Genomic DNA, 24,134 nt, shown 5'->3' with positions numbered 1-24,134 from the left:
TTCAGACAAAAGAAATCTCTTAATCTTACAATATCTTATAGTGTTCTCCAGGGAGAGAGATTTGCAAATAATTATTGGAAGAAGGCAGCATGGTATAAGGAAAGAATGTAGCTTTACAGTCAGATATAACAGGGTTTTCTAATCCCTCTTGTACTGGTTATTTGCCTTGTGCCCTTGGGCCTTGAGCCTCGGTTTCTTCACATATGTGTTGTTGAGGGATAAAACTTACCTCCTAGGTTTATTGTAAGAATTAAATGACACAATGTGTATATTAGGCCCCAGACAGTTCCTGTCACATGGTCTGAACTCAGTAAATGCTAATTCCTTTCAACTGTTTTAAACTTCAACCTCTTGCAAAATGTGTTCACAGATTATGTTGTTATCACACAAGCATAGTGTGTATTTTATTCATAAGATATAAATAAGCATGAGGTGAAAGTAAGCTCATCATATGAAAAACAGGCATTTGAAATTTATTAGTACTGTGTGTATATGTGTTCAGTTCTTGATAAAACCTTGACCATCAGTTGTACAATGAAAATGTTCAACATTGTGATGTTTTAATTTGTGTCTTATTTTCTTTTTTCTCCTACTCAGCTCTTGCCCCTGTTCTTTGCCTCTCGTTTTGTTGGTGAAGATATCACAGTGATGTCTGCATTCAACCTGCTGCACTTGGTGACAAAGAGCCAGCCAGTAGCCCTGCGAGCCTGTGGGCTTCCCTCAGGTTGCTGCTTGTTGTACTGTATACATAGTGAGGGCACTGGTTTGAGTGGGTGTTTCTGCTGCAGGAAATGATACACCATCGTGCTTGCTAAATTTCGTTTTCTTTTACTTGGGCCCTAATTTGAAGACGGAAATTGGTTATAAATCACCACTCTACTTTTGAGTAACACTCATTTCCACAGTCCTCACAATCCTTGCAAACATTGTCCAGTTTCCTTGCCCACTATATATAATTGTCACTAATATTTCATGATATCTTCTTGTTCTTTAATGCATGTTACACATCTGCAAATCATAACGTTCATAAGAGGCTGGCCGTCTTAGTAAGAAACTGCACCAAATCACACAAAATAGGACATTCATCTTGTTAAAGAATAATGAAAATGCTTTTCATTCCACATGTGGCCATTCCTTTAGGAAAAAAACCCTGAACTTCAGCATAATTAAGTTATTTATTTATTATAGTTAGAAAAGAATTCTTACTTAACAATGACAAATAAACAGAACTAATATAGCATGTATCAATTGGTTCTTAAATTAGAACCACTACATTTTTTTTTAAATGTGATTTTAAGCATTTAAACATGTGAGGTATGAAAGTCTAAAATTTCATTGTGTGCCTCTACAATGTACTTAATGTTTTAATTTTATTATGGTACCCACAGTGGTCAATATTATTATTTCTGTGAACCTGATGGTATTCACATTTGCTTCAATATGCATTACTACCTTGCATAGAAAATTTAATTTCAAATCATTAGACATTTACTGAATATTGATGATGAGTGCCAGGCATTGGGTTAAGCAGTGAGGATATAGCGATTCCCAAGGTAAGATCAATTTTTCAACAGGTAACAGATAGAGATAGATATGAGTGAGGACCATTGAACTACATAATGATGACTAGACTAGAGGCACTTATGCCTGGCTGTTGCAGGAATCCAGAGGAGTCCTAGCTCTTTTCTTTAGGGAAAGATATTTTAGAAGAGAGGGGACCCATGAAGGATATGATGCTTGGGCTATATCTCAAACCATGAGCAGCAGTTAGCTCTGAGCCCAAGGAGGGGAAGGGTCTTTCTAACATATGGGATGGCATGAGCAAAACAGGGTCTAGAAGAACAAGCTATGTTCAAGTTATTTCATATGGCTAGCTTGGGTGGGCAAGAATGAGTAGAAGTGGTAAGGAAGGAAAGGTAGCTAAATCATGAAGCATTTTATATGCTATTCTAAGGCATTTAAATTTCGGGGAAAGGAGATGGCACTGTGGCTCAGTAGGTTAAGCCACAACCTGTGGCTGGCATCCTGTATTAGAATGTATTAGTCTCAGTTGTGCCACTTCCAATCCAGTTCCCTATTAATGTGCCTGGGAAAGCAGCAGAGGACTGGACCACTGCCATACATGTGGGAGAGCCACATGGAGTTCCAGGCTCCTGCCTTGTGCCAGGCCCAGCCCTGGCCATTGTAGCCATTTGGGGAGTGAACCAGTGGATGGAAGATCTGTTTGTCTTTCCCCGTCTCTTACTCTGCCTTTCAAATAAAATAAATCTTTTAAAAATAAATTTGGGAGAAGAGATGAAGAGGAATAATATGGCTTCAATTGCATTTTATAAAGATTACTGATTTATTATGATATAGAGTTTTCCAAATGCTTCTCTGAGAGGACTGGGGATGACAATTCGATTAGGAGGGAGGATAAAGCATTTCTCTTAAAATTGTATTTGTATAGCAAATACATTAAAAAATGCATTTAATGTCTATTTGTGATGACTTGAGCATATGATGATGCTTAATCCATGGAGGCTCTAACCAATCTTCTCAAGATTCCTAGTGCCACATGCCCTCCTGCATTGCCACTGTAGAGTATATTGGAAGGTGTTGAATATGGAGGGAGTCATGAAGTGCTGGGAGCCTAAAAGTGATCCTTAATGGTAGTTTGAAAAGAAAGGGGAGGAGGGACTAGAGTTATGGTGTAGTGGGTAATACTGCGGCCTGTGACAATGCCAGCATCCCATATGAGTGCTGGTTGGAGTCCCAGCTATTCCACTTCCAACACAGCTCCCTGCTAATATACCTGGGAAAGCAGCAGAAGATGACTCAAGTGCTTGGGCCCCTGCCACTCATGTGGGAGACCCAAATGGAGTTCCTGGCTCCTGGCTCATGGCTTTAGCCTGGTCCACCCCTGGCCACGTCGGCCATTTGAATAGTGAGCCAGTGGATGGAGATCTATCTCTCTCTCTTCTCTGTAATCCTGCATTTCAAATAAATACATAAATATTTTTAAAAATAATAGGGATGGATTTAGGGAGAGACTCAGACTGTAGAACTGACAAGGTTTATCTGTTGAATTGTGTATAAGCTTGAGGGAAATCTTTAGTCCCTGTGGAACTTTTTCATTGGCTGTGAATTCCATATAACAGCTGAACTAGGAAAGTTATTTGATTTGTACATAACCATGTTTTTCACTGAGGAAAAAAAGCACAGTGTGAAAACACCAGCATAGTTCTTGTAACATGGCTTTGCTATACAGAGAGAAGAGTTGGTGGTCACAGAAACAGCTTGTCAATTGTGTATTTCTTGAGGTATGATGGTTGTGGAATTAAAGGATTTCATAATTAAATTGTTTAATTAAAATATAAGTATCTTTAACTTTGGATAACAAAATGAATCAAAAATAAATTCACTAAAGCTGGTAGTTTTTAGAAGTAGCCATTACAGTACAGTGCTTATGCATACAAATTCCAGAGTCAGACCGACTAGGTTTGAAGTCTGGCTGTGCCACTTATGAGCTGAGCTGTCTACCTTAGCCTTCTTGTTTGTAAAATAGAGATAATAATAGTGCCCCACTGAGAGGGTTGCTATGAGAATTAAATAGATTGGGATCAAAAAATGCTTAGAGCAGAGGCTGGCATAAATAGTTAAGTAGCACACATGAGTATGTCTTCACTATCGGATCCAAGTATCTATATTAATATAGATCATTTTCCCAATATAATAAACTTAAAAACATTTAAATATCTCATTTAATTATTTTTGCTTTAATAGGAACCACAAATACACTTTGTGTTTGAGGAATAACAGATTCTGTCTGTTGCTTTGATCTCTTTATTGTGTTCATACATCCTGCTGAATAGAATTCAAGTCCAATACATAGATAGCACATTGCTTTTCATTGTTAGTACCTACTACTGATGAAAGCCCAGAGAAACTATCTTTCTTTACCTAGGGATTCTAAACTCATTTTGATTTGATATGTGAATTGGCTAGCATAGTACCCCATAATTCCTTAACTATTCAAGCACCAATTAATTTTTAGTGTTATGAAAATCAGTCTTCCAATGTTTATGTATTTTATAACTTGAATATTTGTGAAATCTTTCCCACTCAGTTCACATATAGGATTTTATTTTACTTAGATAGATAGCAGTGTTGAAGAAATTGTTAAATTCAGTAGTAGGAATGATAAAATTATTGAAACTTTGAAAAATAAAAAAGTGAAATGGGAATTTTAGTCCTTATTAATTTGTACAGGTTGGGAGAGAAGAGGCCAAAATTGCAGATATAGGAAATTAAGGTGAAAGTCTAAAGTCTTGCTTTAATTTACTGTTCCTTGATCAAAGCCCATTACAATAGGAATCTCTATAAATCAAAAAGATTTCTGTTTCATAGCCAGTACCACACCAATTTCAAGTATTATTCAATATTAAATAATTCCAGAACTGAAAAATAATTGGAACAGTCCTTAAAGTTGATTATAACTGAATTGACCTGCATAAAGGCCATATCCCAGAAGAGTGATCTATCATTTTTCAGCTTTGACTTCCTTTACTTCTTATTCTTAATAAAGTATAATTTTAATTTAGAGCTTATTAAGTACATCTGAGTTATGGTTCACTCATGTTTGTAATTAAAGGTAATTTTTCCCTCAAAATTTTTTCTTAATTTCCTATAACAGTTTCTTTTATGTATTAAAAAGAGCACTGGAGTCAGTGAAAACTCTAGCCATAGCTCTGTCATTAACTTGTGTGACCTTGCATAAATCAGCCAACTGTCCAGACATTGGTCTCTTCATCTTTAAAATGAGGAATTAAAATTAGATAATATATTCAGGTCTGACATTCTGTGATTTTATTAACTGTCATTTGTTTTTACTTTTGGCCTTGGGTTAATCAAATCTTACAACTCAGTACTAATTAATTCCGGGAACTTACAGGCAAGTCTGCTGGGTAGTGGTGGGAGGATAGAAATATTTTCCATGTTTGAACATTAGAATTCCTGACCTCTCAATCAAGACTGGAGTATTATCTGAGGATAGATTGGGAGGTACAATTTTATACATAGTTTTAATGTTAGATAAAAATTAAGTTAATTGTGGCTTAGGCTAGATATCCTGGTAGTTTTCACCCAACTCAAGGCATTTGTCTAAATTACTACTAATTACAGTAATAAATTGTACTTTTCTCTAACCTTATAAACATAATATGTGATTGTGACTTTTATTTGACTTCAGTCGCATATTTAGTAGTCTATAAGAAGTGCCACATGCTGGTATGTGGTTTCTAAAGATGTAATATTTCTAATATAGAAATTAAAAATCATAAAGAGACATTTTGCAAATGATATTTGAAAGTCACAGAATGTTAACTGTATAACTAGAATTCTCAATGAATCAGAGGCTTATGGGTCCAGAGCTTAGCACAGTGCCTGGCACTTAATAAATATTTGTGAAATGAATAAACAAGCAGTTTGAAAGTTTGTATGTGGATGAAAATCATAGCTATAACACAGAGTACAACCTTATTTGAGACTCCTTTGTATGGGAATATTAAAAGTAAAGTTAATAGTTTGTTTGGCTCTTGAATTTATCACCAAAAATAATTTCTCACTTTGTTGCATTAATAAACATAGTAGTTGTCTTAAGAATAAATTACATTGTAGTGAAACAAATAACAAACAAATGGTAACAGATTCAGTTTATTATTCAGTATTTTCTTTATATTTTTTTTCTCAAGAAATTTGAGTTTTGGTTGTAGATTAGCTGTTAGAGAAGTAAGTGCATATTATACTTGCCATGAGAATTCTGGCTCCATGATCACTTCTTTGGAGCAAACTATCAGTTTCTTGTGCTTAACATTTTCTGTTTGTGAAGAGGAAATATTAAGTATGTGCATCAAAGCAGCATCCTTGTGTACAAAGCATTTATTATTAAAGTTTGAACTGGCAATAGTTTATTAATAGCAAAAGATATTATATTTGTTTCACAAAAATAAAGTTGTCAGTGCACTGTTCATTTACTGAATAGATGGACTATCTATATTAGTTTTTTTAAAACCTTTGTGAGTCATGAAAATTTGGACCACCTCTCTAGTTATTGGTAAAGCTGTGAACCTTCCTACCCAGAAAAAGACATAAATGCACCTATACTCAATTTTTCATTGACTTTTAAGAAGTTTTTTTCTTAGATTTTCTGAAACTCTTCAGGGAGAGATTTTTGACTACTTGTTCAGAATGTTTGTTCTAAAAGATATAAAACCAAAATAAAACTGATCAGAACACACTATTTCTGTTTTGTGTATTGATGTTACCAAAGGAATTCTTGCCATGTATTCAAATAAATGCCTTCAGGTCTCCAATTTCACCATTCTTACATGTCCATTTTACTTAAACACTTTTGATTAAATTAAAAATACTTTGGAGAATATCTTTTAACTGAACCAAAATGTTTTACAAATACACATACAAATTTCAACTCAATTCACAAAATATTTTGAAATTAGTTTGTTGAATGGTATCCACTTTTTCCAGTAGATGGCACTAGTTTTACATTCTTTCACAGCATAAAAGCGTACTGATATCATTAGTACATAGGTACATTGTGAAAACTTAAACAAAAGTATGTAAAGAGTATCCAGTTAAGAACATATGGATTTACAAGCCACAAATTTTTCTGCTTATATTATGTTCAAACAGTATTTGTAGAGTGCAAAACCTTTTTCCATTTTCAATAGGATTCCAACTTCCTTATGCTTGGACATCTCATCGAAATTGTCTTTCATGTGTACTTTCTATAAACTAAAACAAGTTTTCATAAATTAACTTATCTTATATCCAAATAGCTGATTTAACAGTAATTTATAGTTTTATATGCAGCCAAATTTTCTTCAGCAGACCACCCAAGAATTAAAGAAAATTTCACATTTTGTTTTGCTATGTTTTGAATTTTTATAGAATCTTGAAAATGTTAGTAGTTTAACATGTTGACTGTTAAGCATAAATCGTTTTCTGCATGAATGAAAATATTTTAGGAAACTAAAAGAAAGTATATTTTAAATGTTGATTAATGAGTACTCTGATGTAGCCATGTTTTTTTCTAAAAATATTTTAGAAGTTCTATGATATAAAGTTTTTGTTAATGTTGGAAAATTGCTATGTAGCACCTTATTTCAAATGCATTTTAAAAATTGTACATTTGCATATTAGTCAAGGATAAATTGTTATAGAAGAATACATATGTAAGAATAAGGTGTTGGACATGTTTGTTAAATGTGGGTTTTGTTAATTTTTTGGGTAAACATGAAATAAATTCTTTATATTATACAAAAATATAAATACATGGCACTATCTAGTATCAAGACTTAAAATGTTCAATAAGAAAAAATTCAATAAATCTCAGTTTTCCTTGAAAAATTCACTAATAAACAATGATTGTAAAGAATATAAAACATGTTACAAGTTTTGAAACCAAGTAATAACTATCCAGGAATAGACTATCTAGACAGTTGGACTTTGGGAGAGTCATAAGGTTATTAGATGCTTATTTACCTAAACATGTTTACAATGATGTTACCTAATAAATCATAGAAGGATTATTAAAATTACTCTCAACAAACACAAGTTTAATGAGGGAATGAGCCATGAATGATAGTTCACAAAAACTAAATAATATTGATTATAGATACTTGATGAATTTTTATTATCAGTCTTTTTTAATGTGCAGATTGAACCTAAATGTTTGTTTTGGATATTTTGTTTCTCACAGTTGCTTTCACTAGATTACATTTTAATTTAAAATTCTTTAAAATAGCTGAAGTTGGGATGTAGTGGCAAATTATCTCTAATTACTGTTTGTGTTTTTGCATTTCAAATCAGCTATTTATCTGAGATTTTAAAACCCATTTCATTTATTTCAACTCTCTAGCTTTTTCATTTTTTAGATTTAGTTTGTTTGCACTTATATTAGTAATTTAGAAATGCATGTGATAAAAAATGATACCATGAAATGATGAAGATACCAGTTATTTAGTTTAATAAAAAGCATATATTTGTAGAATATAAACTTACTCAGTAACTTATGGTAAGCATGTTCTTCAGTTCTGGTTATAATTATTATATCTAGCCACATAATTCACAGAGGGTAAAATGTTAATTTAACTTATTAGTATCTCTGTATTTTAAACAAAGAAAATCCAATTCTGTAACTGTTATATTTTTGTAAGATTTTATTTTATTACAGACATTCATGTTGGCTCAGAATGATATAGCTATCTATATGATCTTCCATTTGATTAATATTTTAATATTTATTATACAAATTTTAGATAACATCACAGCAAGTTTCAGGACTTAACATCATATTGTTGATATTGATGAAGGAACAGATTGTAACCTTGATTTGTATTTACTAGTTTGCCAACTTTTTGACCCTAAGAATCTTTGTTTTGTTCCTTTTATATCTGTTTTTCATCTGTAAATTAAGAATGATACAACATTCTTGTCAAATCATTTACAGTTGGATTTGACACTCTGATGGTACATTAGGTTACATTTCCTCCAAATTTTTTCTGTGCAGCTGTAATCCTTTGCTGTAATGGAGAAAAAAAGGAAAGAAAAAAGGAGGATATCACGTAAGTCTGGCAAGGTGATGGTTTGATCAGGCAGATTCTATTTTTACTACAAAGTAACCTAGAAAGGCAGAGATTTTTGTGTTTGGTTCACTGTTATATCTCAGCTACTAGAATTGTGTCTGTTGCGTTATAGGTGTTCAATAAATTTTTGCTTAATGAGTGAATGGATTTCAACAAGTAGCATCAACTTATGTGTCAGAATAATGCCATGATGTAAGTAATGTGGTCTCTCTTCTTAAGAAATACACATTCTGATGAGAAAGATTGCCATTTTGGGTCCAAATTTTATTCTCTAAAGAATGAACTTATACTTGATGGTTTTATGGTTCTATATAAACACTTCTTTTGTTTTACTACAGAGGCGAGGAGAAGAAGTGAGAAGCATTATGCTTCTTTTCACCCGAAAAAAAGGCAGATTGGCTTCTTGAAATAGGAATAACAGTTCTTGTGAAGGATATTGAAGGAAGGTGTAGATATGATTGCTGGGAGGTTGTAGGAGTTGGGATGGGAGTGGAAATAGGCTCTGGGCACACAGGTTAAAGATAGATAGGCATGTTAAAGTGCAACAATGCATGGCTTCAAGAGAAATGCAATGAGTGAGTGAATAAAGGAGAAAAGCTATAGAGAGGAGAACCTGCCTTTTATTAACCAGGTGTGTGAACACATCAAATAACCTCTTTGGGGTTTGATTTTCTCTTGAAGGTTTTAAACTAGAAGTTCATCATTTCTCAAATTATAAATTGAGGAACACTATCTCTATTAATTACCCTGTAAAACAGATCTCATCATCATATTGAGAAATTGCATACTATCATATTTCATATATTCTAAGATATACTTTTTATTTCACCATCAGGATGCACCTTTAAAACATCGTGATAAGAATATATCATGGTTTAGAATTTTTTTTTTCCATCTTCTAATTTAGAAGCATAGGATGATGTTGTGTCAAACTATCACATGTTTAGTAATACTCATCAACATAAGGAAGTCGACAAGAAGGGCTTCTTCAGGAAACCTACATAACCCTACATTTTCCTAATCTGATTTGACTATAGAATCTTCCTTTTCTCCCTGTCCAAAAAGAACAACCTGTTAGTATTTTGTTCAGAGCCACTGTTTTATGGAATAATTTTTAGGCACTAGTGGGTTAGGTAATCTTACAGTCTTTCAATCTAGAGAATTAGTGGCCCATTAGTCATAAAAGATTTGAATGTGGAACTCTAAAGAAGTAATATAGAATTCTTCCCATGGGAGACCAGGAGAAGCACCTGGCTCCTGCCTTCGGATCAGTGCGGTGCGCCAGCCACAGTGTGCCGGCCGCGGCAGCCATTGGAGGGTGAACCAACGGCAAAGGAAGACCTTTCTCTCTGTCTCTCTCTCTCACTGTCCACTCTGTCTGTCAAAAAAAAAAAAAAAAAAAAAGTAATATAGCATTCAAAGTAGTAATGAAAATTTTTTAACTGCTAATATTCATTTTTTAAAATTTTACAATTTATTTAGCAAATGTTATCATTGCAGTTTTTAGGCTAAGTTCTAAGAAACATAGCCAAACACATCATTAGAAAATAGCTTTTAGGAAGAAGATTTAAATAGCAATAATTAAAATGGAGAGTTAAAACAAGCATTAAAGTACAGCATATACTTCTTTGGTCCTTCCTCTTGACCAGGCACATTGTTAGGAGCTGGGGATGCAAAGAAAACCAAAATATATATACAAACGCTGTCGGTCAGGAAGCTATTGAATAATTCAGGAGAAGGTTTAATAATTCAGGAGAAGGTTGTCTGGGTGGAAAAGAAGAATGTAACATTTTGTCCTTGTTTTTTTATTCCCTTCATAATCTCTCAGAATTTTCAGGAATGTATAGACTTAGGTTTAGCTTTTAATTAAGTAGAAGTTATAGACTTCTGTTCATTGTGCTTAATTAACATAGATTTGAAATTTGGGTAATAATATTTTTGGTAATTTGCAAAACAGAGTTTTAGATAATATAACATTTTTACTTCTAATGAGTATATTCAATGCTGTATGTAAATGAAATAAAATTCTGACTGATTATCTAAGGGACTGCTCCCTTCCTTCCTTTTTGTGTATGGTTACCTCTCATCTCTCCAACAATCTGTGTGTGTGTGAGTGTGTGTGTTTAACAAATCTTTTTGATTGCATGTGAAATGTAGAATGGAAATGAGCCTGTCTGTTTTTAATTTTTATTTTTTTTTCTGTATGAGCTGTGATGTTCTAGTGAAGACCCATACTGGAAAAAAAAATTAAAAACAGGGAACTCCAACTTTGTCAGACGTTTCACATGCAATCAGATAGAATTGAAGTTAAGTGACTTTCTCTTTAACTATTGTCACTTGATGATGGCAGTGCCTTTAAAAATTTCTTTTTTACTCACATGCTTTGCAAGGAAGAAAGTGCTTTCTGGATCAAGACATGCTTTAAATATTTCCCTGAACTCTAGGATTTATGGTCCACATTAAAAAGGAAAATCATTGTTCTTAGTATTGCATTAAATTTTTTAGAGTTGATAAAATACTCTTCAGTGCTTTATGGTATGATAAAGTAACTCCTACACATGAATCCAACAATTAAAAATTTGTAACATGTAAAAGGTAGAAATGTAAAATGTGGCTTCTATCTTATAGTCATTCAGCTGAATTATTAATGTTTGGTCAGGATGAATACAGTGGTAAACTTATCCATTGTTTCCTCTCAAGAAAATTGTGTAGCTTCACAAATGAAATTTTACTATTAAGGCTAGAATTTTAAATTAATTTAAAAAGCTTTGGATATTGTGACACTGATGTTTACTCCCATTCATTTCCAGAGAAAAAATTTGCACATTTCCTCCCTCAATTTTAAAACTATCTTATTTCTCAGCTCTTCAATTATATAATTTCTTCCTTCAAATCTGAATCTACATTTTATCATAATGATTTTTTTGTTGTTGTTAAATTAACTGATACTGGCCGGCACCGTGGCTTAACAGGCTAATCCTCTGCCTTGCGGTGCCGGCACACTGGGTTCTAGTCCCGGTTGGGGCACCGGATTCTATCCCGGTTGCCCCTCTTCCAGGCCAGCTCTCTGCTATGGCCCAGGAAGGCAGTGAAGGATGGCCCAAGTGCTTGGGCCCTGCACCCGCATGGGAGACCAGGAGAAGTACCTGGCTCCTGGCTTCGGATCAGCACGATGCGTTGGCCGCAGCAGCCATTGGAGGGTGAACCAACGGCAAAAAAGGAAGACCTTTCTCTCTGTCTCTCTCTCTCTCACTGTCCACTCTGCCTGTCCAAAAAAAAAAAAAAAATTAATTGGTACTGTCTCCATGAAAAACTCTTTGCATATCTTTCATCAGGGTAGAATATTTTACCACCCAGACTTCTTCACATTTGATCATGCTACATCTCTCTGCTTGTTCAGATGGTGTTTTCTTCCCATAGGATCTTCTCATTCTGAGCCTATAGATGTTTTTTAAAAACAAATTATTTGAGTTTTTTACATTCAAATTATAACTGGACATGGTCAGTCTAGGTGGGCAAAGTTTAAAAGTGTAAATGTTCTTTTGGTTAACTATTTTTATGAAACTTTGCACACACCTTTACTATAAGACTGTACTTTATATTAATTGTCTTATCATTCCTGCTGTCCTATGGCAGGATATCTTTTTTTTTTTTTAAAGGATTTATTTTCTTTATTTGAAAGGCAGGGTTACAGAGAGAGAGAGAGAGAGCGAGCTCCCATCTGCTGGTTCACTCCCCAAATGGCTGCAATGGCTGGAGCTGGGCCAGGCCAAAGTCATGAGCTAGGAGCTTCATCTGGGTCTTCCATGTGGATGCAGGGTCCCAAGGACTAGGGCCATCTCTGCTGATTTCCCAGATGCATTAGCAGGAAACTGGATTAGAAATAGAGCATCAGGGACTTAAACTGGGATGCTGGTGCTGCAGGTGAGATGCTGGTGTTGCAGGTGGCACAATGCTGTTATGACACAACACTGGCCCATTGTGGCACAATGCTGGCCCCTGGCTATCTTGTTAGTCTTTAACTTTCCAGTGCTATCACAGTTCTGGGTTCATTGTAGATGTTTAATGATTAGTTGTGGAAAGTTAAAAATATTAGACTCAAGTTATTTCAAATAATTTACAATGTTTAGGGGAAAAAAGTTGGAAACAATTGAAGATGTTTGAGAAAAATGGCTCAACACTTCATTTGCCCATATAAGTAGTACCTTGCAGAATAAATATGTTAGTGCTGAGGGTGCTTGTAGTAGTGAACTTAGCGGGGTATATAGACTTGGAAGGAAGACATGGTTGAAATGTGTTCTAAGTTCTATCTGTTCAAGCGTTTAGTATGGAAACCAGAAGCCCAATTTTATCATTCAGCTATGCACCACTGAAACATATGGTATTGTTTAATTTGAGTTGGCATGCTTATAATGTCCATTGATGTTCATTAGAACTCTCTACATGCATCAGTAATATACAACTGAAACTGACCTGAATTGTCTTATGCGGGGCAATAGAAAAACAGCAAGAAGTCATGAAATGTGATTATTATTATGACAAAGATATGATTTTTTTCTCACACATAGAAGACAATCCATCTTAAAAAGAAAAAAAAAATCATCTGCTTTCTGACTCCTAAGACTTGCAGCTTTCTTTGTTATATTTAGGGCTTGGTGAACAATTGAAATTAAACTGAACCTAAATGTAAAAATTAAGGATGTTTTCAAAAATGGAAACTGAGCTGAGGTATTGATTTTATACTTTGTCCATTTTGGATGTCCCGTGCCATTGCCTGCAGGATCACTCCCAAAGGAAGAGTTAACTGGAGTAGTTCAGAGGGTAAAAGCATTGTCTGACCAAAGAGCTTTGTTCTCTAAGGTCATTCAAAAATTCATCACCAAAAGTATATTTTGAGTGTAATCTTATACGTGACTTCGGGCTGAGAATGATAGTCTGTAGTCTAGCTGGTTAACTGAGATGCCATGAAGTAGACAAAGCAAATTATCATAGCCTGCTCTCTGTATATTCAGAGTTCAGCCAGTCAGTCTCTGAGGGCTGTTTAGAGTATTGCACTTCACAAATAAGATATTCACTAAGCATTATATGCTGGAAAATGTCTCTATTAAGATATGTAGTTGTAAATGTCCTTGTTTAAAAGCATATTCTTTGCATTTTAAGTGGAATTGCATTGAAGTTACCTTTCTCTATCTCCACCACTGGTATGTGCTTTGCCCATTTCCTCTCTATGTTCAGAAAGTTCTTCCTCCAGGTACCAGCACAGGCTACTTACTCTCCTCTTTCAGGGCTTTGCTCAGATGTCACCGTTCTAGTGAGGCCTACCTTGATCACTCTATGTAAGGTCACTCCCAGTCATTGTCCTGCTCCAGTTTGGCTTTTTTCTTTCTTGCATCCCGACTGCATTTTAAGATGCTTTTTATTACTTACTTATTTTAATTGTGTTTTGTCTGTTTTCCCCTATCCCTACTGGAATAGGTGCCCCATGAAAGTAGGATCTTATTTTGTATTCTGGCATATCTTAAGTACTAAGAATAATACCAATTTATAATAGCTACTCAATAAATAATTATTAAATAAGTATGTTTTACTTAATGTAGTACTGGTACTCTGTAACCACTCAACATTTTTGATGAGTTAAGAAAAAAAATCTTGAATCAATGGCCTTCAAAGTAAGCCCAGCAGACCTAGTTTTGTGGAAACTAGTGGACAGGAAGCAAAAGTGTCCTGATAATGTTAATTGTATGTTAATCTCAGGAGTATTTCTGTCATCTGTCTACTTTGAGAGGAAAATCAGGAATTGAGTATGCTTCTGAAAGCATAGCATTTTTCTTTTCCTTGTGCTTTTTAGGTTTTTCTTAAAGCTTTATCAACTTACTAGAGTACAGGCATACAAAGTAATGGTTTGTGGTATGCATTTTACATTTTACACTAAAAATGGACTAGACTTAGCTTTTGTAAATGCTCATTGATTAGATATTCTAATTCTACTTTACCTGGAATAAAAAGTGGTTAATTTTTCTAGTACCACACACTAATAAGTAACTGAAAATGAAAATTAAACTCTACCATCTTTAAATATAATAGCAAGATATTTCAACATGAACTTTACTGTTTTAACTTAGTAAACTCAAAGCAAAACAAGATATTCCTATCTCTTATTCATTTATTATCTTGGGAAAATATTTAATAGTTTTACTTTTTCTAATCCTAGAACTAAAATTGAAGTTATGGGATCTTTAGGTTTTGTTTTGTTTTGATTTTTCACGCTGAAATATATAACATTTATGACTTAAAAGTGCTTTAAGATTTTAGGTAACAGATCTGATTTACTTCTAAGCAGGAAGTTAAAAAGCCTTTCAACATTTTATAGACTTTGTGAGAATTCCGTATGAACCTTGTCACTGAGCCTCTGTTGAAGGAATGAATACAAGGAAAACCAGTCTTGGTTAACAGAGAAATGCATTTACTTTTTGGATTCTCCTTTAGTGATTACAACTTTTTCTCTTTTATTATTTTAAGTTGTTAGTGGTAGTTTTTAAGCTGTAAGCTATTGAATAATCTGAAAAGAAAGCATAACGTTGTACTACAGTTTTTATTGACAGAAAATATAATGACTGTAGGCCTTTCACTGAGGCAATCTTGGGTTTGTTTATCTATTTGCCATTTTCCTTAGTTGTGTTGTGACCTCTGAGAGCTTTAGTTTCTGTGTCTATAAAATGGGCATTACGGCTACCTTCTAGAATTACTGAGAAGATTAAATGTGGTTTTGTGAGACTGCCTAGAAATGTGCTTAGAACGTGGTAGGACTCAGTTTTATTCCATTACTTCCTGTTTTAATCATTTTTAAAGATAACTTTTAGGAAAACTAATGTTCTGAGAAAATTAGCACAGAAAAATAATTACCAGTAAAATATTGCAGCACATTGAAGTACCTGACCAGGCCGCATTTTAAAGTACAGTTTTAACATCCAAGTTCATTGTAATGGGATTGATAACATGGAATTGGGTCTGTTCAGTGTTTGGTCAGTGCTAATTTCCATGACCTGTACAGCAGATTTTTGAGGGTAACAGCACACAGTCAGAAAGTTTGACCTGCCCACTGTCACGTGGCTGGGAAGCAGGCAGAGCCAAAAAGTGAACTTGTGCTGAAAGTTTATTTCTACAAGAGCTTCACAATGGAGCTTCAAGATAACCCTGGCCTTGAGGCAACAACATGAAATTAGCCTCAGTATAAAAAGAGACTTTGGGCATATTTAGTAAATAAATCACCTTGGATTGGGTTCAAGGTGGATCTGTTATTCTGTAGGAAATGGAGTTATGATTAGATACCAAAAGGGCAATATTACTCCTTCAAATATACTTACATTGCATGTGTATATATACACACATTTCCTTGTGCCTTCAAAGTACACTATTAAACATTTAAATAAAGGCAGAAATCTTTCCCTATCATAAGCCAATTTAGAGGTCATTGAACAGATGTCATATAATACTAATGTTAAATTATCCTATGTAATAAGAAAATTACAGTACCTAAGTGAAGATAGTAAAGGAAAACCATGCAATGAATTACTCTAAAATTCCAAATGAAATTATATCTTCAAAATTAGCGGTGGCACCACATGACTTTAGAAGAGTGAGTCTGATAGGTGGAAGGGAAATCAGAGACAAAAGCGAAGCTTTTCTGTGTTTTTATGTGCCAATTTTTGGTTATAATACTAGAAAAGCAAATGTAATAGTATAGCTTTCAGTTGTCTAGGAAGTATATTGTTATTAAACTGTGTGGCAAGGTATTTATTAAAATCTGACTTAGCTTCTCATTGAATTGTTTAATATAAAATCACAATAATTATTTCTAGCATACATATTCTGCCTTTTGTTATTAGGTATACTTTAAAAGCCTAATTATTTTGAGAACATAATATGAACAAAGAATAAAAATGTACAAAGTTTGACAACTTCAAATAATCACTAGCATTTCTTAAAGAACAAACCTCACTTACAGTTAGGAAACAATATTTATATTTAAGGTTGAAAAGCCAGGATGTAGGAAAATTTTGCTAATTTGGAAGATGACCTTTAAGTGCACCAAAACCAAATAATTTGTAGGCTATGACATAGGGCACATTCCTACAAAATTTGTGTGAATACAGCTTTAGTGGTTCTTGAAAGACAAACAAAGAAAGCTGGATTGAAATCTTTATTCCTTCCCAATAAGATGGAGCTCAACAAAGGAGTACAGCAGCACTCTTTCAAAGCCTGCCATTCAAACGAGGTCTCTGTAGCACAGTTAATGAGATGGTTCATAGTGGAAAACAATCTGTTTTTAAGAATGTTTAGATCAAAAGTAATTTCTAATCTATGAAATAAAGTCTCTTCAATACCCTTTATTCACCAGTAAAGCTTTTATGTGTGTATTATTTACTTCAATCAGATGTTTTCAATTTTACCTTTTTCCTTGTACAAATACTTGACATGGTTCATCAATACTGACCAACAGTTTTATTCTTTTTCTTCAGAAAAGAGAGATTTTTGAGAGAGGGAGAATGTAAAAGAGAGAAACATCTTTGCCTAAACGATTTGCAAGCATCTGTGCTTTAAGCTACTTTTTATGAACACTCCTTAGTAAATGACTCAAGGTAAAAAAGCAGAAAAGCATCCAATGTTAGGAAATTGCAATCCAATACCATGTAATTTAAACCTGCAGTTGCTTCTCTTGTACTAAATGACATACAGATGGGTAGCTTAGTTCTCTCAACTTTGGGAACACAATTGGCCTTTTTGTATGAATGAACATATATTAACAAAAATATTTTGGGCAGAATTGTTTAATTCTAATTGCACAGATTTTAATTATGCCATTGGAAAGAATAATTTTAACCAAGATATTTTATCCTGTTAAGTTTGCAGTGAATGAATTTTTTTTGATAAAGTAACAGAACCCTTCCAACAAATAAGTAATAAGTGAAAATGATAACTTTGAAGAAGTCTATGGGGAATAGAGCAGAAACTCACCTATTACAAACAACTGATTATTTAAGAAAGGGCGGTTCTGCATTTCAGCTGTTGAAAGGATAAACATTTCTTGGGGAAACATTTGTATCTGCCCCTTAGATGATAGTAGAATATAAATAGTAGATATTGGGTAAAGTCTGGTATAATGTGGGGACCAGTGAAATGAGTGGCCAACCTGCTGTTTGTGTTCTGCTAGCTGTGCCAGTGGGTTTCCCCAGGCCAGGGAAGGGCCATGGTTCTTCATGGAAGGTCAGCAGAGGTGCTCTTTCAGAGCCCACAAGTCCGCTCCAAGGCCTAGCTTTCTATTTGGCTCTGGTTTGCTCTTTTCCTGCCTCCATAATTTCTTGTAGAGAATCAACCACTCCACCTTGGGGGCTCTGATTCTGGAAACTGATATCCTTTTTCAGTTCCACAATCAGAGTAACTGGTTAGTTATTTTTTTTCCCCTGGTTTGATTTCAGTGATCCCATATACTGTGACGTTAAGGACCTTGAAAAGTAAAAGAAGTAGAAAATCTTTCCACTCCTGAATCATATTTCTTTATATTTTAAAAGAATTTGAATTTAATATTCAGGAAACTAAGTATGCTTTCTTTAAGTAATGTCAAAATGTAGGACCTTTTGCAAGCTTCCTTTCCACTGTGATGGATGGCAAAGAAAAGCCATTTTACTGCAGTGAATAATGGCTGCCCTGTCCTGGAGTTATATTTCTTTTCAGTCATTTGTGCAGGTAAAATAAAATGGCACATATAAACAGGTGTTGTCTGAACATTTTATTGCAGTCTGTATAGGCTGAAATAAAAGCTGCCATTGTCATTAGAATCACATTAAAATTATTTCACCATTCCAATGCACTTAATCAGTGAAGTTTTCTTAGACTTTGCAAAAAGATAATGTAGGTCTCCAAACAAAATCACATTTCCGTTTCTTTTTTCTTTTTCTTCTTCCCTGTGTTTCTCACTCTTTCCTTGGAAGTTCTTGAATCTTCACTAGTGCAAATACCTATCTGTAGTTGATTGAAGATTTTTGTGCTGCTGTTTAACATAGTTAGGTACAGCCTTTCAAAAGACTTTTATCTTTAAGAGCTCTGCAAACTTAGGGAAACATCCGATGGAATCACAAAGAGCAGCATTTCCTAGTTGTAGGAAAACATATCTTTAGGGTTCCAAGAAAAATAAATAGGATGTAGTTAAATCATCTGAATGGAAATTGAATGATGGCTTCAAACTGTCCTACCAAGTTGCAGTATTTTTGAGTGAAGGGTTATGATATAACTTAATATGCCCATCATCTTCTATACATGATATAAATGTTTGTAAATAGGCTTATGCTTTTATATCCATTTGGGAAAAAAAAGTTTTAGGGTACTGGAAGACAGTCCAGTCCCATCATGGGGACTGTTCAGTGAGTTTTTAGTATCACATGCCGGAAGCCTTGTCTATAGCACATTGCCACTGCTCCAGTGGAATCACCTGGATTTTAAGAAAGATTCTTTTTGAACTTAGAGAAATAATCAGCTGCAGTTCAGGTAAGCTTTTCTAGTGCATTAGGGACTAGTCTGGTCATTGACAAGTGACTGCAGAAGCTGTGCTGTGGCGGCCAGCCAAAGCAATTATTTGGGATTCAAACTAAAAAGCCTCCTTCTCCCATATCCTCTTTCTTTCCAGGGTCATGTAGGGATAAAAAGAACTGTAAGGTGGTCTTTTCCCAGCAGGAACTGAGGAAGCGGCTAACACCCCTGCAGTACCATGTCACTCAGGAGAAAGGGACCGAAAGGTAAGGTGAGCTGTAATAAAAAGTCATTAAGTGAGAGCTAGTTTTCTTCATCCCTTCCCTTTGAATCCTCTTCTTTGCCAATTAATTTAAGGATTTCTAACTTAATGGCTGAACTCTACAAATTAATATCCTCCAAAATGATATTGTTTAGGCTAAGACCAAGCTTTATTTGTTCTTTCCCCCATTTAATGAACACTATCTTATGTAAAGTTACAAGGCTTTTGGCAAGGGCCTGTTTTTAGTTTACTACAAAATGTGTGGAAGTAATAGCGATTTAGGTACATTTTTGGGGAAGACATCACAGTAAGCAAAACCATGAGGGACATGGAGCTATGCCAGGATGCTGAAATTTTGAAGGTGGCCATTGTAAGTATAGACATTTTGGCTGCAAAAAGAAGGTAGCATAATTTAGTTCCTTTCTACCCCACTCCAATTTCTTTTTGAAGCACATGTGGAGAAAGTATTTATTGGCTCATTTGTGGTTGGAATGTCAAAAATTTTCAATAACTGCCCTCACATGGCTTTGGTCCTTGGAAATTCGCCCTAAGTCTTGAAAAAAGAGTTTGTTCATTTCCAAGACTGTGTTTTAGTGAATAAAGTCTCTCAGCTGATTCCAGCTCAAAGGTAACTTGCCAAGATCCAACGATTTTGTTGTCTAATTTATACCGTGGATCTTGGCATAAGGCTGTAACTTACCTCTGATCCAAATTTATTAATGATGTAACTTCTTGTTTTCATTCATGAACTGAAAGAGCTCTTTACCACACATGGGGTCCTTGTTAATGGGCGACACTCTCTTCCTGTCACTTTTTCTGCTGTTGACTGGATTTACCAAATGTTGACTCTCTGACAAAGTCCACTCTCACCATCCAGTGAGTGAGCAGTGGACTTCAGTCTCAGCTCAGGAGGACTCTACCGTCCTGTTGTGTACATGACTAGCAAAATGATTTAATGCACACAAACAACCAGAGATTAGGTCATTCTTAAAAATTCTGTTTATAAAAAAATTGGACCTCATAAAGAGGGTGAAAGGATAATAAAAACAAGCTGCAGAGCACATAGACTTTTTGTTGGGCTAGCACAGCTGATTTGTATTAGCTGAATGACCTCCTAGCCTTTAAGATTGTTAACTTAGAAAAATATTCCCTTAAAGCTGTAATATTCCTTTTCAAACCAAAAAATAGGACTCCTTCCACTTGAAGTCTTGGACCCTTCTGCACTTTCTGGTACACTCTTGGACACTGTAGAGTAGCAGAAATCTTATGTAATAATGCTCTTTCTATGAATCTAAACTACAGGATTTTTTAAGAAATAGGAATTTTTTTTCCTCTAAGCATTACATAACAAGATGGCTTGATTTTTTTTTTTATTTAACCTGCACTATTTGGAGAAGTTTTATGCACATTTTATTATACAGATTTGAAATATATTAGTAATGTTAAGATTTCCATATGTTTGGTCCTTTGGTCTGTTCTCATTTTAGGACCAAAAAAGCCCTTGATAGATTTACTAGAGAAATATGTTTAAAGAAAATATATTGTTTAAGAAAAAAATGCTAACTTTATTTAATTTTCATAATCTGTTTATTGTTTATCAGTGCCTTTGAAGGAGAATACACACATCACAAAGACCCTGGAATATATAAATGTGTTGTTTGTGGAACTCCATTGTTCAAGTAAGTATTTTGAAAACCTGTAGGTGTGGATATATCACAGATGGCAGCAAAGTACTCATTGCGTGTTCATCTCAGAGTTTTTCCATTACTGAGTTTTCTTACCTCTGTCTTTTTTCGATTTCTGCTTAACATCCCCACCTCCCAATAGAAGTAACTATTGACTTTCATGGTTAATTACCAGTGTGACAGACTGGCTGATTTCTCACTGTTTGGATCTTAAAGTACCTGATGTGAACTTGTTCATCTCAGTAACCATGGTGCTTAGCTATGAAAGATATTGACAAGCATAGAAATGTTTATGTGTTTATTGATGAGCCTGAATTTATTTATTGGCTCATTATGAAAGTTCTTCATATACACCCTTCAGATCTAATAATATCCACCAAGTAGATTATTTGTACTTCTCCAGTGAAGGGAAATAGCTATATTAAAAGTACTATGGAAGGTATACAAGATACTTATGCATAGATAGAATAATTATGTACCATGAAGTTAACAGTTTTTGCATTACCTTAAAATCTTCATTTTAAAAATCCTGACAGTTTACTACACCTAGAGTTTTTGACCAAAACAGTTAATTCAGATAGAATTAACTGGAAATTATAGATTTTATTCAAGAAAGAATAGTCTTTACTAGAATTTATCTAGTTAGAAAAAATCGTGGAATCCGTAATCTACCCATGAGATTGTTGGTTGGGGAAATAAAAAGACAGAAACCTTAATTGAGAGTAAATGTCATTTATCCAAAACAGAATTACAAAGTTTCTTAGGGGAAATACATAAACAAAAATCTGATACTCGTAACATGTAAAACATACTTTATATCTCTCTATAAATGGTTCCATTTTAAAACACTAGCATTTACAGATTGTCCAAAAGTAACATGAAACAGTAGTTTCCTTGAAAATGTTTTTAAGAGCTTAAAACTTTTCTTAAATTGCAGAAACCTTATTGCACATTAGTGCTGGTTGAGAATCTGTTCTGACTTCTTATGTATTTATTCTTCATGTAAAAAAACCGACCCTTCAGATTGTCACCCTTTCCCTCTCAGAAAACACGTAATTCAACACCTTTAGCTTTTGTCATAATAGTTAATATAACACTTGAGATGGTTACTGAGCCATGTTAAACTTGTTAATATCCCAAATGGTAAAAATTGGCCACATTGCCTTTTCCTTTTGTTTAAGATTCTCCATCTCTATATTCTTCTCATGTGATTCACTATAGTACAGGATCTAAGGGGAACTTACTGTTTTAAATAAGAAACAGAACCACTGCAAATGAAGAGTTTAATCCATGTAAGATTTGAGTCACAAATCCTAAAAGCAAGACTCTTATCCAAACATAGGTATGGTGGGAGTCGGGTTTCACATTTGAAGTGACACTGCCTCTATTTCCTCTAACAATCTTGTAGCTCTTTCAGCTTTTATTTTCTAAATTTTAAGGAATATGGTTTGATATATTTTATTCTACCTTTAAAAAATTGTTACTCCTTACTTGGTTTCTTGTCTACTTTGCTTAAAAAGAATCCCCTACTCTGTCCTCCATCAGAGAATGCATTAGCTCAATGGCCCAGTGTAGCTTAGCTGTCTTCCTATTGAGCAATGTATGCCCTGGATGTCCACATAGGCTTCCCAGGGGGCCACAGTACATGGGCAGTGAATCGATTTTCTGATCCTTGACTTCTCTGTGTACGTTTTCCTGAAACTGATATGTCTGAGAGTCTGTGATCGACCACTTCTTCCTTTCCATCTTCTCTGTCATAATTGCCATTCTCCCACTTCATTGACGATGTCATACCTTTTACTCATGTCAAATCTTACTATGACTTAATGTCCCATGGCACAGTTGCCAGGGCATTACTTAAAAAGACAGTTAAGGAATGCATTATTTCTGAAGAGGAGGAAAGCAAGACAAAAAAGCATTGGTTAAAAACAAAAAATTGAGGATTGCATTTTTGGCCTACTGGTTAAGCTTGGGATGCCTACATCCCGTATTGGAGTTCCTGAGTTCAAATCCTGGCTCTGCTCCCAGTTCCAACTTATTACTGATGCATATTTTCGAAGTCAGCGGGTCATGGCTCAGGTGGAGTGCTGGATTGTGTTCCCAGCTACAGACTTTGAGCTGGGCCAGTTCCAGTTGCAGTAGGTACTTGGAGAGCCAGCCAGTGAATGGGAGATCTCTGTCCATCTGTATCTCTGCTTTTCAAATAAGATAAATTAATGGAAAGCATTTTAATTGAATTAGTATTTTATCTTGGGAAGGCTACTGGCACAGATCAGTCCACCTCCCTGTCTGTCTGCTTCTCTTTCCATCTGTTGTCCGCCCATCCATTTTCTACCAGCCTACTTAAGTGAGAAAATTGCCATGAGAATGTGTATCAGTAAGTTTGTTTGAATGAAAAATATGAAAATCTTTTTATTTTTTGGCAGAAGGAATAATGCTGATTTGGTTAATTGACATTGAGGACTGGCTTTGCAATTTACTTTACATGGTTGACTTCTCCATTCATTAATTTTGTTCTAAATATGTGGCTCTAAAGTTTTGACAAAATATGGTTCAACATATTGTATGTATAATATATGAAACACCAGGAAATTCAACTTTTGTAATTATTTAAATATCTGATAAGAAATTTTAGCTATTAATTTGAGAAAGTATGTATGGGTCAGCACCCAGCAGGATATAGAAGCTACACAGTGATCTGAACAGAAAAATTTAATATAAAGAATTATGAAGTGTAACAGAGGATGGTAATGAGGGATTGGCTAGTAAGAAGTAAAGAGAAATTCTAATACAGGAATTGCAGGTATAAGCAATCCTGATTTCTAGTACTGAGAGAGAGAGAGAACCAAAAAAAGCCTCTCTCTACCCTCCACATTCCTTCCCCTGAGGCAGAGATCTAGTCCTTGTTGGAGAAGGCATGGCTGTAGCTAGTAGATGGCAGAGGAGTTACTATGGTATCCTGATAGTTCAAGTTGCTGAAATGTAGTGTCTGGAACTTCCTGGAAATCTGTACTCTAG

General features: G+C 34.6%; 1 protein-coding gene across 1 annotated transcript in view; it reads left to right on the top strand.

The window, feature by feature from the left end:
* The window catches only part of MSRB3 (methionine sulfoxide reductase B3), a 208,780-nt gene that overhangs the window by 40,681 nt on the left and 143,965 nt on the right, over window positions 1-24,134 (top strand). Inside the window, exons 2-4 of the mRNA XM_062203292.1 lie at window positions 598-724; window positions 19,327-19,435; window positions 21,033-21,110. Coding sequence (XP_062059276.1) covers window positions 649-724; window positions 19,327-19,435; window positions 21,033-21,110 — 263 coding nt within the window. The 5' untranslated portion in view covers window positions 598-648. The remainder of the gene's footprint in view (window positions 1-597; window positions 725-19,326; window positions 19,436-21,032; window positions 21,111-24,134) is intronic.

The sequence above is a fragment of the Lepus europaeus genome, chromosome 10 (genome assembly GCF_033115175.1).
Source record: "Lepus europaeus isolate LE1 chromosome 10, mLepTim1.pri, whole genome shotgun sequence".
Taxonomy (NCBI): domain Eukaryota; kingdom Metazoa; phylum Chordata; class Mammalia; order Lagomorpha; family Leporidae; genus Lepus; species Lepus europaeus.
The sequence above is the reverse complement of the archived record's forward strand: the minus strand, read 5'-3'. Positions and strand labels throughout refer to the sequence as shown.